The 16526-nt window shown below is 34.5% G+C and overlaps 1 protein-coding gene across 1 annotated transcript; it reads right to left on the bottom strand.

Annotated features, from left to right (window-relative positions):
• Positions 1-14406: 14406 nt before the first annotated feature.
• Positions 14407-15651, bottom strand: LOC131033097 (2-oxoglutarate-dependent dioxygenase DAO-like). Its single transcript, XM_057964231.2, has 2 exons — positions 15200-15651; positions 14407-15110 (listed from the first exon to the last, which is right to left on the bottom strand). The coding sequence occupies exons 1-2, from the start codon at positions 15577-15579 to the stop codon at positions 14513-14515; spliced, it is 978 nt and encodes a 325-aa protein (XP_057820214.1). The 5' UTR covers positions 15580-15651; the 3' UTR covers positions 14407-14512.
• Between the last annotated feature and the right edge of the window lie 875 nt (positions 15652-16526).

Here is a 16526-nt window from a genome sequence, read left to right as displayed (position 1 = left end):
GGTAATAAATCTAGCCCACATCTTTGAATCTTTGTCGACTCAAATGTAGGAAGACCTTAATGGGTGTATACACTATGTTATCTTAACATGAGAGGACAAGTAGGGGATTTTGGCTATTTGGATAAATTGATTATGTGTTGCATTGATTTTTTGTCATTGATGTCAATACTAGCTGTTTTGATGCTTTACCGACACCCTTCTGGTCTCGGTAGGTTGAGTAGTTTCAGGTTGGTTTGGATCCAACATGATCCGGTATGATTTGGTTGTGGAATTGGCTTAGTCATGATACTCATGATAATATCCAGTCATTTGGTTGTGGTATGGTGATCAAATGCTATCCTATTTGCTTGGAAGCTTGGCTTGTGGTTTCGGCGAGGGTTTCACTAGCAGAGCTTTTGTTGAAGATCTTTGATGAATTGTATAAGTGGTGTTGGTGCAGCTTCTAGTGGAGATTCATGATGTTGTTGATGATCATGTTCAAGACTTGGTGGATGGAGATGATTGCTTTAGCGTGTGGACCTATATTGGGTCCCGATTGATCTAGGTTATGGACCGACTTAATGTAACATGTGGATTGGATCTCTCAACGTGTTTCTGGGATGTCTTATGTGTTGGATATTATTTTTTTGGTCTAAGACCAACATATTTTGTAATTATATAATTGGTTTATTGTTTGGTAGCCGACTTGATTGTTTATGGTCGAGGGTTTGTATATATATGATGTAAGATCTCATTATAGAATATATATCAGAGGAATAAGGTCAAGGAATGGATATGGATATGTTTGTACGAATAATGTAATATCATTCAGGCAGAGGATTTGGTCGATCATTGGAGATCGAGTTGGGTTTATTTAAGAGGATTTAGTCCTTCGGATTTGATCTTAATTAAAACTGTACTTAGACATAGGAGATGCTATATTTGTAGTTCAATCACTTCTCTGGATTGTAGTATGGATTTCTACGTAGTTAGTGAGACTCCTTTTGTGATGAGAAGTGCGCTCTAGGCTATTGGTCTTCTTGTGAGTGTATGCTCCTCAATTGTAATTCACATACTTACTGCAAAAGTATTATCTTCCCACCATGGTTTTTACCTTTACCGGGGTTTCCACGTATAAATCTTGGTGTCATGTGGATGGTATTTATTATATGATTGTTGTTTATGCTTAATTGGTTTAACTGCTATTCCGATATTTAGTTTAAGCATTCCGGTATTAAAGTTTTATATGTTAAAGTTTCGGTAATCTGTGACAACTGATTCACCCCCCTCAGTTATCTTCCGATTATTTGAACTGTCTAACAATTGGTATCAGAGAATTGGTCCTCTCTGCAGAAAGATTAACCACTTGAGGAAGATCCTATGGCAACTAATAGTTCAAGTTTATCCAGTTCATCTGGAGCTATCTTTCAAAGAGATATTCCTAGGCTTGATGGAACAAATTACATAGTATGGAAGATTCAGATGGAGACTCATCTGAGATGTCTTGGCAAGGATATTTGGGAGATCACACAAAATTGTGTTACATCTCATAATCTGGCTTCTGGCAATCTTCCTCTGGCAAACCTGGATAAGGAGGTTGAGAATTATTATAGAGCAAGAGAAGCCCTCTTGTATGCACTTTCTGATCAGCAAATAATGGGATTAACTGACAAATCATCTGGAAAGGCTATATGGGATAAGTTGGAGACTCCTAATGAAGGTGACCCTATAGTGAAGATTGCTAAACTTGATGGTTACCGGGTGAGATATGAAAACCTAAAGATGGAAGAAGATGAAAGGATTACTGCATTCATGGAAAGGGTAAATGAGATTGTTATGGGAATTCAATATTGTGGTGGAACTCTGAGTGAATATGAAATTGTTTCTAAAGTTTTGAGAGCCCTACAAAAGACTTACAAGATGAAGACTACTAATATTAATGAGTTGAGAACAATGACTAATACATTTGTCAACAAAGATACCTTGGTTGGGAAATTATCTGCTTTTGAGCTTGAAGAATTTGGACCTTTTGGAGCTGTGAAGTCAGAACCTACTTTTCATGCATCTGCATCAGCAATAGGTAAGCAAGATTAGAAAGCTTTATATGCAAAGGAATTGGATGATATGAAGAGAGAAGATGATGAGTTTGAGAAACTTGAAGCACTATTTGATAGAAGAGTACCTAAAGGACCGGTAGGAAGTAAGTATGAAGGAAAAGCACCTTTTAAATATTTTGCATGTAATTTAAGATTGGTCATTTTGCATCTAGATGTTCTGAAAGGATTTCAATATTTGAAGAAAGAGTTAGAAGATCTTTTAAGCCTAACCTTGGATATCAGAACAAGTATAAGTATAAGAAAAATAGAGACAAGTCATGCTACATAGCGGATGAGAAAGGCATTATTGATTCTGATGATGAATCGACAGAAGACTCTGCAAGTGGTTCTGACAATGGGAAGGAATGAGTGTTCCTTGCTATGAAGGAAGATGCTCTGGCACTGGAAGACAATGTACCTAAAGAGAAGGCACTTGCTGCTAAAATTGAAGACAAGGATGAATGGGTAATTGAAAGTGGTTGTTCACATCATATGACTGGAGATAAAGGGAAGTTTCTAGCTTTGCAAGAATTTTATGGCAGTCTGGTTAGATTTGGAGATGACAAATCATGTATGATCAAAGGAAAAGGAACTATATCATTGGATGGTAAGAACAATACTGACAATGTTTATTATGTTGAAGGTTTAAGGTATAATATTTTGAGTGTAGGACAATTGGTGGATAAGGGATTTCAATTAGAGTTCAAGGATGGAAAATGCAAAATCATTAACAGAGCTGGTTTGGAGATTGCAACTAGTACATAGACAAAAGGTAATATATTTCATTTGAATTTTGATGAGAAGACATATTTGATTACATAGATTGATGAGAGTTGGCTATGGCATAAAAGGATGTGTCATGTGAATTTTGATTGCATTATGAAGATAAGTTCAACTAAGGCAATTAGAGATATACCTAAGATTATGAAGCCTTATAATCCAGTATGTAAAGAATGTCAAATGGGTAAATAGGTTAGAACCTCTTTTAGGAGTATACAAGATAAATCTAATGATGTTCTTGATATTATTCACACTGATTTGCATGGCCCTACTAGAGTTAAAAGTTTTCAAGGTGATAAATATTTCATGCTATTCATTGATGATTATTCTAGAATGATGTGGGTTACTTTTCCAAAGGAAAAATCTAAAGCATTTGAAAAGTTTAAAATATTTAAGGCTAAAGTGGAAACTGAGATAGGATTGAAGATTAAATGTTTGAGGTTAGATCATGGTGGAGAATTCACATCCGGTGAGTTTAATAAGAAGATAATTTTCTGCTCCCCAGACACCTCAGCAGAATGGAGTTGTGGAAAGGAAGAATAAAACTATCTTGGATGTTGCTAGAACAATGATGATGGAAGCTACTCTACCTCATATCTACTGGAGAGAAGTAGTGATCATAATGGTTTATACATTCAATAAAGTACATATCAAAGGAGAAACCGGTAAGATGCCTTATGAATTATGGTTTGGCAATACACCTACAGTTAAGTATTTCAGAATCTTTGGTAGTAAATGTTATATCAGGAGATGATATCATTGACAAATTTGATCCTATATGTGATGAAGGCATATTTCTTGGTTATTCTAATGAAAGCAAGGCATATAGATGTTATAACAAGAGATTGTGGAGAATTGTGGAGAGTGCTAATGTCAAAGTGGATGAGATGAATAGAGGTCAAATCAGAGTTTATGAGAAGGAACCGATGGTGGAAATGATTATATCTAAACTGGTAGCACCTTTACCAAAACAGAGTGTTGAACCAGTTACTCCGACAGTATCAAAAAATTCTATAGTAACTGAAGAACCAGGAAGAGGAATAGAGAGTCAGAAGACTCCTAGGTATGTGAGATTGAATCATTCAAAAGATTAGATCATTGGGGATAAGAACAATGGAGTAATAACAAGAAGAAGACTCATAACTAATGAGGTATATTTAATTTCACAAGTTGAACTGGTATCAGTAATTGAGGCATGTAAAGATGAATATTGGTTGAAAGCTATCAAAGAAGAATTAGATCAGATTGAGAAAAATAACACATGGACTTTAGTTTCCCGGCCTAAAAATAAGAATGTTATTGGAGATAAATGGGTTTTTAGGAATAAATTGAATGAAGATGGTCAAGTTGTAAGGAATAAGGCTATATTGGTTTGTAAAGGATATTCCCAGAAAGAAGGAATTGATTATGGAGATACTTTTGTACCTGTAGCTAGGATTGAAGCTGTAAGATTATTTCTTGCCTATGCTGCCCACAAAAACTACAAGGTTTATCAGATGGATGTTAAGTGTGCATTTTTGAATGGGGATCTTGATGAGGAATTTTATATTGAGAAACTTGATGGGTTTTCACTATTAAATGATACAAACATGGTTTGCAGGTTAAGGAAAGCTTTATATGGATTAAAACATGCACCTAGAGCTTGATATGCAAGGTTGGATAAATATCTTTTGAAGCTTGGTTTTACTAAGTGTAATGCTGACAATAATTTATATTATAAGATCACTGATGAAGATATACTAATTATTGAAGTATTTGTTGATGACATTATTTTTGGAGGTGAAGATAAGTTGTGCAAGGAATTTGCTAACAATATGAAGAAAGAATTTGAAATGTCTATGATTAGGGAAATGAAATTTTTCTTAGGTTTGTAGATTACTCAGACTAACAAAATTATTTTCATCTATCAAACTAAGTATGCTAGGGAATTGTTGAAGAAATTTGGTATGAGAGATTCTAAACCGGTAAGTACTCCTATGGTTATAAGTGAGAAATTGACAAGAAAAGATGTTTCTGCATTTGTAAATCCTACTAGATACAAATCTATGATTGGAGATCTGCTTTATTTGACTCAGACTAAGTCTGGCATAATGAATTTTGTTTGTATTGTATCAAGATTTTAGAGTGGCCCTAGAGAAAATCATGAGAGTGTGGTGAAAAGGATTTTTAGATACTTACAAGGTACATTTGAATATGGTTTGTGGTACCTTAAGGATGCTGACTTTACTATATGTGCATATATAGATGTTGATTGGGCTGGAGATGTTGATGAGCGAAAAAGTACTTCTGATGGAGCTTTCTTTCTTGGAAAGAAGTTGGTTTCATGGATCAACAAGCAACAATCATGTATGTCTAAAGCTACTGCTGAAGCTGAGTATGTTGTTGCTAGTACTAACAATACACAAGTTTTATGGATGAAGCAAATGTTGAAGGATATCAAAGTGCATTGTACTGGATAGACAGTCATTCACTGTGATAACACTACTGCTATTGATATATCAAAGTATCTGGTATTTCATTCTAAGACAAAGCACATATCTATCAGGTATAACTTTTTAAAGGAAAATGTGGAAGTAAATGAAGTCAGATTGGTTTATGTGAACACTAAAGAGCACATTGTAGATATTTTCACTAAACCTTTGCCTAAAGAACTATTTTAGTACCTGAGAGACAGGTTGGGGGTTTTTGCCCCTCCGGTAGAGACTTTATTGATGCGGTTTGACATCAGTTCGATATGCATTATCAGAGATATTTTTCATTCCAGCACTAATGTGGGGATGCTACTCCTCAGGAGGAGTAGTCAACTCTGTGATTCAGTAGTTTATGTTTTTCTTTGATATTTTTATCAAATACCTAGCATTGATGTCAAAGGGGGAGTGATATTGATGTCAAAAAGAAAAACTTAAGGAGTTGAATACATTAGGGGGAGAGATATATGTATAATTCAGAGATTTACAAAGATATCATTCACAGGGGGAGTTTGGTCTTTGTTTCATAATTTCATTGCTATATCTTCGAGTGGGAGATTGTTGGATGTCTTCCATTGGGGGAGACTTGTTTGACATTTATTGGTACTTAGATGTTTTTCACATCTAGTGTTGCCATCAATGCAAAAGGGGGAGATTGTTAGCCATTTGGATGAATTGATTATGTGTTGCATTGATGTTTTGTCATTTATGTCAATACTAGCTGTTTGGATGCTTTACCGACACCCTTCTAGTCCCGGTAGGTTGAGTAGTTTCTGATTGGTTTTGATCGGGCATGATCTAGTAGGCTCCAGTATGATTTGGTTGTGGAATTGTCTTATTCATGATACTCATGATCATATTTAGTCATTTGGTTTTGGTCTGGTGATCGGATGCTATCCTATTTGCTTGGAAGCTTGGCTTGCGGTTTTGGCGAGGGTTTCACCGGTAGAGATTTTGTTGAAGATATTTGATGAATTGCATAAGTGGTGTTGGTGCAGATTCTGATGGAGATTCAGGATGCCATTGGTGATCATGTTCGAGACTTGGCGGATGGAGATCATTTCTTTAGCATGTGGACCTATATTGGGTCTCAGTTGATCTAGGTTATGGATTGTCTTAATGTAACGTGTGGATTGGACCTGTCGATGTGTTTCCAAGATGTCTTATGTGTTGGATATTATTTGTTTGGTCCAAGGCCAACATGTTTTGTAATTATGTAGTTGGTTTATTACTTGGTAGCCGACCTGATTGTTTATGGTCGAGGGTTTGTATTTATATGATCTATGATCTCATTGTAGAATATATATCATAGGAATAAGGTCAAGGAATGGATATGTATATGTGATATGTGCGAATAATGTAATATCATTTAGGAAGAGGTTTTGGTCGATCATTAGAGATTGAGTTGGGTTTATGTAAGAGGATTTAGTCCTTTGGTATTGAGCTTAACCAGAACTGTACTCAGGCATAGGAGATGCTATCTTTGCAGTTCAATCACTTCTCCAGATTGTAGTCTAGATTTCTATGTAGTCAGTGAGACTCCTTTTGTGATGAGCAGTGCGTTCTAGGTTGTCGGCCTTCCTACAAGTGCAGGCCCCTCAATTGTAATTCACATACTTACTGCAGAAGTATTATCTGACTGTGGGTAGGCTTCCCATAATTTTTTTTCCCTTTACCGGGTTTTCCATGTATAAATCTTGGTGTCATGTGGATGGTATTTATTCTGTGATTGTTTTTTATGCTTAATTGGTTTAACTTCTATTCTGGTATCTGGTTTAAGTATTCCAGTATTAATGTTTTAGGTTCCAGTATTAAAGTTTTAATTGTTAAGGTTCTAGTAATCTGTGACAACTGATTCCTCCCCCCCTCTCAGTTATCTTCTGGTTATTTAAACTATCTAACAGGGGTCTCTAGGACTGGAAGGATGACCCAATCAACCTCTCCCTAGAAAGATACAAGTAGCTTATGCTAAGCTGATGATTTTTGTCTCATCTGAAGGGAGCCTTATCACGAGTATCTTGGAGGGAAAACCAGCTATCCTCTTGCATTGAAGCTATCATAATGTTTAGACAAAAATAGGGTGGACCACTACTTAACATTTTTAGTCACAATCCAAGGTATACTAGTGTCTATAGATCTGGTGGTTTTCTCAATTAAGAGGCTTCCCAACCCTTAAAATAAGGGTTTTTACACATCACACAGATATTGAGGGAAGCCTCTGTTAGTATCAACAGCACTAGCACGGGTGATAATTTTCATTACACCCACATTATTTATATAGTGGACTGAAGAAAAGTACTGCTTGGGTCGTTCCCTCTCACAAGTCGTGAGGTAGGCCCTCTACAAAAAAAGAGATGCCTAATGATTTCTCTTACACCAAAGATCCATGAAGGCAAGTGTAGAGGATAGTTTCATTAAACACCTTAGGGTTCTATGATAGATTGGAAAAGTGCCCCAAACACTTCAAATAATTGTTCTTTTTAGTGCACCAATGGAAGTTTCTAATCTAATAAAAATAAACTCTCCTAAATTACCCCTATAAGTAAAAATGTATTAGTAGTTTTAAATTACCCCAACTTGCAACATTATGGATTATACCATAAAATAAAATTGAAAGAGGCCTTCTACAAGCAATTTTTGAAAATTTCAATCTTCAAGTAACCTACAAAACAAAAATGCGACATAATAGACTAGAAATGTGTTAAGAATTAGCAAAAACAAAATAATATCTAAACCCTAGACATGGTAGGACATGCCACAAACATTATAGAAACCTAAAAAAACATAGTAAGATCCTACAAAAATAGAAAACTGTTATAACCAAAAATACAATAATAGCAACCATTAATGCAAAAACATTTAACCAAAAATGTAGTAAGATCAACAGTAGATGTGGCTGAATCAAATAATGCGAAAAGACTCAGAATCCAAAAATGCAACAAAAACATAGTAAGAATATCCATAAATGCAATAAGAAGCACTGTAGACATGCCAAGATACGAACCTACAAAAAAACCATAACAAAAATGTGACAAGATGATCTGCATATGCAATAAGAATAAAAATCGTTGCAAAAATTGAATTTGCAAATCTGAAAACACTAAGCAACACTAAAATATTAGAAAACAAGGGACTAGGTCACACTAGGCATGCCAAAATGTATACGATTGAATTGCAAGAATAAATTATTACAAAACCAAATAAGATTCAACCACATAAAATCCTAGTTCGACGATGAAATCCACCATACAAGAATGAAGAACCTAAAAGCATTCAAAACAACAAATATGAAAGATTATACCATTCACATGCTCATTAGGGTTTGATCTCCATTGTATCATATGTCCATTGATCTTGCTTTGATACGTTGGTTGCTTTTAGATTTTGTGTGTGCGCAAGAGCTCAACAAAGAACATATTGTGATTGTGTAGTCACATTAGCATTATGATTCATTAGAAATTGATAAAGATAAAAGGATCCTCTTTATATAGAGTACCTTGGAAATGGAGGGATAGGTTTAGGAGGTGGAGGGATAAATGGTTGACTATGATCAAAGGGTAGGTATAGAAAATAAGAAAATTATTAGAGATGCAGTTAAATGTAAATTGAGAGATAAATGACAATTGTCATGGAGGAAAAAATATAATGAATTAATTAAATAATAAAGATTTATTTAATTAATAGAAGAGGTCAGACCAATTAAATAAATAAAATATTTATTTAATTTAGGGAAGATAATTTAAATAAATAAATTTTTTTATTGAAATAAGGAAAGGCTAGAAGAGGATTAGTTAATTTAATTAAATAAATAAAGATCTATTTAATTAATAAAAGGCTTAGGATGACCCGTTGATGGGCTCCCTAGGGTAAATCCTAATGGGAATGAAGCATCTGATACATAAGTTGGAGAAAACTAGAGAAGGGATGGGTGAATTGACAGATTTTGATTGTGCCTAAAGAGGTAACATGGGTATTTAAGGAGAAGTATGTGTGGCTTGTGATGATGAAGGTAAAATTTTAGTTAAACTAGCTCAGAGATTGCAAAATGGGACAAACAATGAGGTAAAGGCCCAAGCGATATTACTTGTAGTTGATTTAGCCGATAATCTTAATGTTTCTAAACTTCATCTTGAAGGGGACTCTAAGATAATTATAGATGGAATTTCAAAGGGTTCTACCCAATTTTGGCAAATTAATATATCAGTTATTTCCTCAAAATTGACTGTCGTCCAAGATTTTAAAATCTCACACATTAGGCAGTAGGGAAATGAAGATGCTAATTTGTTGTCCAATGTGGCTTGTGGCTTGGACCCCCAATTGATCCGGTGGTAGGACAACTTAGGTGTGGAAGTGTTTTGGCAGGTCTTATAGGCAGATGTCATCATGGTTTTCAGATTTTGTGGTACCGAAACATCATTTCATCCCCTATGTTTTTCTCTTGGCACAAATTTAATTCTTACATCATTAAATTTTATATCATCACCTTACCTTGTCATTAAAACAATGGTTTTTTGGATTGGTTGTAATTGAGGTGGCACATTTTACGATAAAGAATGGGGCTGGATTTATTTACATATTTAGAATTCTCCAGATTTTTTTAGCATTCTGAAGTTGGCTTCCATTGAAGTGAGAGTGGCATTATTTACCAGTTTGGGTGTAGGTTTGGTTTTGGTCTACTCTCTATGTGGAAATGGAGAAAAATTTTACTCTCTATTCATCGAATTAGTAGTTGGCCTTTCTTGGTGAAATCTTGGACAAGCAACTGGGGGGAATTTTTCACTGTGATAAGGAGGCCTTTCTCAACATCATAAAGCGCTTTCTGGGTAGGGAATACCTAGTCTCTAAATATAGGTACATGACCAACATGGACATAATGTCGATGTTGGTGGCTTGGGGGTTGAGTTTTGGAACCAAAGATGAGGTTGAATGGGTTTTGAAAGCTTGTGTGTCGGTCCATTCTCTATGTGGTTTGGTTTCTTTGATGAAAAGGGAGGTTTCGAGGCAAGGATTGAGGAGACCTTTTGGGGAGGGAGTGATGCTAGAAATAATTAATGTCGAGTATCAACCATTTCTATTGTGGAGGGATGGAGCGGATCGTGTGTTGAGGACTAATGAAGCTCAGGAAGCATGGGAGGACTTGTTGGTTTATGTCTGGTCTGCAAATATTAAAAGGGATATGGTGTGCGTAGCAAAGAAAAAGCATGACCATAATCTGAAGATGAAGATAAAGTTTGCTATTGTATCGGGGTCAGCATCTAGCCCAAATGTGGCCTAAAAAGTTTGTGGAAGATGAAGGATGATGTGTGCTAGTAAGGGCTTAAAAGAGTATTAAATTTTTTTACCCTAATCTTGGTGTTGCAAGGATATTGAGTGTTGTTTCCTTTTGACCATTGATTGCCCTTCTTTTTCAAGTCTATATATTGTTTTTACTTTTAACTGTATATGCATTTATGCTCTTAAGTCCATTTTAGTAGTAAAACTAGTTTGGTGGTCAAGCTAGGATCACCAATTTGGCTTGTTAATTTGTATGATTGTAGGTTTTTTGTGAAGTTGGCATTTTGGTATTGGGCCAACTGTATGTAGTAAGGGGATGGCAAGGTTTGCAAAGAAATGGATTTGGGATGGTCAGCTGGGCTCTCAGGCTATTTGTACCTTCTAGAATACTTATTTCCTATATTAATAAAATACACATATTATCAATCAAAATAAAATAGAAGGATTAGGATAAAAGAATTAATTAATTAAAATATTTATTTAATTAGGTTAGGACAATTTTAGGTGTCTATAGTACTTAATCTTGAAATTTCATATCATATTGTGAATATTTACTTTTATTATGTGTTACAAAATAAATATAACATACATTTTAACAAAAGAAATTGAAATCCCCATTAACGTTGATCCTAGGAAATAGGGGAGGGCTATCATTGACCCTGACCTAGATGATTGTATTTCTCTTGCGGCCAGCTGTCAGATGGAATGCCTCCGAAAAATGGGTATGGAGATCAAAGTCCTTAAAGAGGGTATTAAGGGTATTGTTGATACTTTTACGGACAATCTGGGACCAAATAAATCGAAAGAAATCCTCCAACTGACCTAAAAAGTGAGTGAGGACGTGGACAAGATAAAATTGAATCATGAAAGTAGGATATGGAATTTGGAGGTGAGTGTTGCAGAAATCAAAGGCAGTCTGAAAAATTTGGTTGAGATTAGCAAGGCCGCCATGAATAATAGTTCGGAAGGTTTGTTGAGGGTCAACAACATGATTGTAGATTACAGGGTTGATCCCATTGCGAGTGTGACACCTTCAGACTCTAAGCAGAAGAAGATTGTGAAGGGTGTAGGTGCTCAAACACCTCGATCCCAAACTACGACTAGTTCGTGTACCCATACCAAGAGAAAGAACCAGGAGCAAGGAAGCTCTAGATTTATCATGGACGAGTTGGAGGATATCAACGAGAAAGTGATTCAGAAGAATGTAGATTTGGTGCATTCTTATTAGTAGGTCTTTGTTTGTGTTGGTCTTAATTGTTGGTCTTTTGTAGACTGTTTTGTGGGCTTGGCCCAATATTGTTTTGCTTTGGTTGTTGGTTTCGGACTTTAATGTTTATTTCAGGATTTTTATAAAACTTTTAGGTTTCGGGTCCTTGTAAAACCCGTTTACCTTAATCAAAAACATATATTTTTACTAGTTAATTAAATAGGTCTACCCGCCTTAGTTCTAGGCCTAAAGTGTAGGGGAGAATATATTTTCTTATTTCATTAATTATCCAACCACTTACTTATCTTTAAAATAGAAACTCAACTTCTTAGAGATTGTTGACAATAGGTTGGGACAACAGCATGGCATATATCATAAAGTTATTTTACAACCATCAATAGAAATCTTCTGAATTAGAAAATGTATATCTAGAAAAACTAAAGATATAAAATTATATTGTGCAAAACTAATGATTATGTGCTTCATGAACATATCTAACTATTTTCTTTAGTGGGATACTTAAGGTTTCCCTAACATCTTTTTACTTGTAGCAACTATTGTATTACTACTTGTAGACAATAAAATTAACTCTTTCTTTCTCATTTAAATTTCACATTATCACCACATTAATTAAATGTTCTTTAATTATTTTATTACTTATTTCTTCCAAAGTTAATTAAATAATTTAATGAATCTTTACCCTTGCTCATCAATTAAATAATTTTTTATTATTTAATCGACCCATTCATAACTTATTCTTCTAATCAATTGTAATTAAATAATTACTTTAATTATTTAAGTATCTAATGTTTCTTTTGTAATTAAATAACTTAAATTTATTTAATTACTAATCTCCCTATAGTTCTTTCGAGAATAAATCAATTTTACATTTTATTTATTTATACTATACACATGAATTAAATTATTATAATTATTCAATTCTTCTTCTACCTAGCCACATGTTCACCCTTCTCTACCATTGCTTCTCCTTCACTCCTATTTCCTCCCACTCCATTTTCCACCTTTGACCTCCACTTTTTGTCATTCAATCTCAACCATTGTTCTCTAGTGAAAAATATTCAAATACCATCGTTGATATTCCCTCTTCTCAATCTATAAATTTCAATATAATTTTCAATTTTCTCTTTAACCACAACCTTGATATTTTCTTTTATCACTTATCATTTGTGCTTGCAAATTTTTGAGAGCAATATTTTTAATTATTTGAAGAGAACTCAAGAACAATGGAAGGAATCAAGATGGGTTCTTGGGATGGTAAAACATATTTGCTACTTTATTTAATTTACACACTTGTCTTACATTTTCACTAGTAGGCTAGATCTTTGCATAGATTTGAGGGTTTTGTGGTTTCTCTTTGATGATCTATGTATTTTAGATTTTAAAGTCACACGACTAATCTTTTTATAGTTTTTTTCCCAAGTTGAAAAGTGTGCTAAAAGATTTACGATTTTCAATTTTAAATCTTTTAGGAAATTCCTTAATATCTAATTCATGAAATAAAATATTTCATCAAGATGTAAACTATAATAAAAAAGGTTGCATGAAACACAATTTTCTCATTTCAAACTCTATATAAATTACTCTTTTAAAGTTATAAATTAATATGGTGTACACATATATAATCAATAAATCTTATAGCTAAATTTAAAGTGAGTTTAATTATAATTTTACTAAAGCTTTTACTAAATACTATTCATCTATCTTCCTATACCATGTTCTTAGATTATTTCATCTTGCACTCCTTAACTTCATTCTCTTGTAAAATATGAATTAAACCCCATATTTTATTTGATTACATTGGAGCAATTTCATCTTTTGCTTTATATCAATTACTATGCATTGATGCATTTTCATAACAATTTTTCTACTTGGAGTATTCAACATTACAAGTTGTTTGATTCTAATTTTGCATCTAGAAAAAATTATAGAAGGTAACTTTGGTCTACTAATGTCATTTGAGTTGATTTTGTCTTAGTTATTGAACGGTCACATCATCATGTGAAGTCTCATGTATATATTTCTCTTTATAGTGGATTTTGTATGGCGATGGATGAGATTTAGCTGTCGATGTTTAATCGGTTGGTCTATCTTACTTATTGATTACCCTCTGCCTCTTTTATTGGTTCCGAGCCTTGAATTGAAATTTTATTTCATATTTGGATACAAAATAATAATCGAAGAGTTTTATACTCCGCTGATTGCGAACATTTATCTTTCACGCCAGATGAATGGACACAACAACCAGAATCAATAGCTTGCGTTGGTTTATTTTATTTTATCTCCAAACTAGAAGTGCAAGATTTAATCCATACTCCAGCCACCCTTAATTTTCTCACTCAGTTATGAATTTACTGTAATTTACACCACAAAAGTAGCCTCAAGCTTGTATTCCCAAATAGTTTACTTCTTAATAATTAAGTACGGTTTCAACAATCAGCTTTGTAAGTTTCTCATTTATCAAATCTAAGATTGGGTTTGATAGTAATTTATACAAAATCATTTTCTGCAATGTGAAAATAAAAAATTCAAGATATAATTTGCAGCTGAATGCAGGATTTTTAAGTATAAAAAACACTGAATGTAATAATAGATCATATTATTCGATATATAATTATTATAGATAATAGCAATAAAGAAAATAGTTACTTCAATGGCTCCCAAGAATTTCTGTTTCAATGCTTGCAAGCTCAAACAGATGAAGCAGCAAGAAAGTTTTCAAGAAATGCTTCATCGCTCTCTCTTTCAAAGAACTCTTTATGCTCGCATCTCGAACTCTTAATTGCCTTACAGTAGGATTTGTAGTCTCCATACTTGAATGGCGAGTATAGGCAAGGATGCTCTTCGTCCACAAACTCAGGAGGCGCCTCTATAACGTCGTCATCTGGGAAGAAGAAAAAGTATGGCAGTGAAACCCGAGGGGATTTATTGTTGACTATCACTCTGTGTATTCCGCTATGAATACGAGCATTACTCCAGGCCTTGAGCGAATCACCCGTAAAAACCACAAAGGAGTTGGGCATAGGCTTCACCTCTACCCAATTCCCTGCTTTGGTCTTCAGCTCAAGCCCACCAGTATTATCTTGGTACATCACAGTAATCAGATTATGGTCTGTATGGGGACCCAATCCTCCTCTTGCCTCTCCCCGCACGTCACAGTGATTCATGCGAAGAAGTCCCCAAAACTGAGATTTGTAATACTTGCTTACCCCAAAGCTCTTGAATATTGCTTTTATGATATCGTTTGTGAGCTCCTCAACCCCGGAAGAGTATGCCTCTATGACTTTGCTGTAAAAATAAAGCATATCAATATATTGTTAGCCGTTAGAACATAGGAATGATGATAAACAAAATAAAAATTCAATGAAAGTAAATACCAGATTTTAGGGTTTCCTTGAGGCCACAGCTCTTGGGCAAACTTTTGGATTGCGTTGGGATCGGGGGCTCCGTTGACAGGGAGAATCTCTAAGAAGGGCAGGGCAGCCATGGAGGGAATGTATCCGAATTCCCCTTGAATTTTCTCTTTGTTTTCTTTGGAAACTTTAAACGTCTCTCTGGTCGCTGAATCCATTTGGGTGATAACATTCTCCTCTATTCCGTGATTCACCACCAAAAAACATCCCCACTCTTGGCAAGCCTTTTTCACTTTAGCCAACGTCGCGCTTTCTGCTTCATGGCCGTTCTTCAGTGAAGAAAGATCAATAACAGGCACTTGTTCGGATTTCATGTATTCGCCTGTCATTACTACAGAAGGCATGATTACAGAGGAATCACAACGTTGGAAACTCGGCCTTAATATATTAACAGATTCAAAGAGATTGGGGAAGATGACCACACGCAGAAAAGAGATGTGAAGAAGACATTTATAGTTTGATGGAAAACCAGAACATTCGCTTTGAATAATTCTCTTCGCCGAGAAGAATGGTTATAGCAGGTTTTGTGATAATGCATGCAGGACAAGTATGAAATGGCGAAAAATTCAGTGACACGTATAGGCAAACGGACAAAGTCAGAGACTGGTGGTTCAAGAAAACACCGCATAAATAGTACATGACGAACAGCAAAAACTGAAAGCCGTATGCGATCGGGGGACATTCATGAGTAAGGGAAACAAGGAGTCCCAATCCTCGTCTGCACAAGAAAGATGTGGAACACAAAATAAGGATTTAAACACTGCAATCGAATTATTCTATATCTAATTCTAATTGTAATTAAGGAAATAAGTTTTTATAGAAAGATGAAGAAAAGTTAAGATTCTTTTCATCTAGAATTTCTCTTTGCATTCATAAAGTATGTGTGTTTGGGGTCAATAAATTTGTGATTGAAAGATTCTAAGTATATTGTTCTCTAAATCAGTATCATGACTTTATAGATTTTTTTATTTGAGAAAAAGTTGTATAGAGAAATAAGTTGTATTGAAAGGTGAAGAAAAAACAAGATTCTTCTCATCTAGAATTTCTCTTTGCATTCATAAAGTATGTGTGTTTGGGGCCAATAAATTTGTGATTGAATGATTCTATGTATATTGTTCTCTAAATCTTTATCATCACTTTGTAGATTTTTCTATTTGAAAATAAGTTGTATAAAGAGATGAAGAAAAAATAAGATTATTCTCATCTACAACTTCTCTTTGCACTCATAAAGTATGTTTTTGGAGCCCACTAAATTTGTGGTTGAAAGATTCTGTGTACATCGCTCTTTAAA

This window comes from Cryptomeria japonica, chromosome 10, assembly GCF_030272615.1.
Source record: "Cryptomeria japonica chromosome 10, Sugi_1.0, whole genome shotgun sequence".
Classification (NCBI taxonomy): domain Eukaryota; kingdom Viridiplantae; phylum Streptophyta; class Pinopsida; order Cupressales; family Cupressaceae; genus Cryptomeria; species Cryptomeria japonica.
This window is presented reverse-complemented; position numbering and strand designations above follow the sequence as displayed.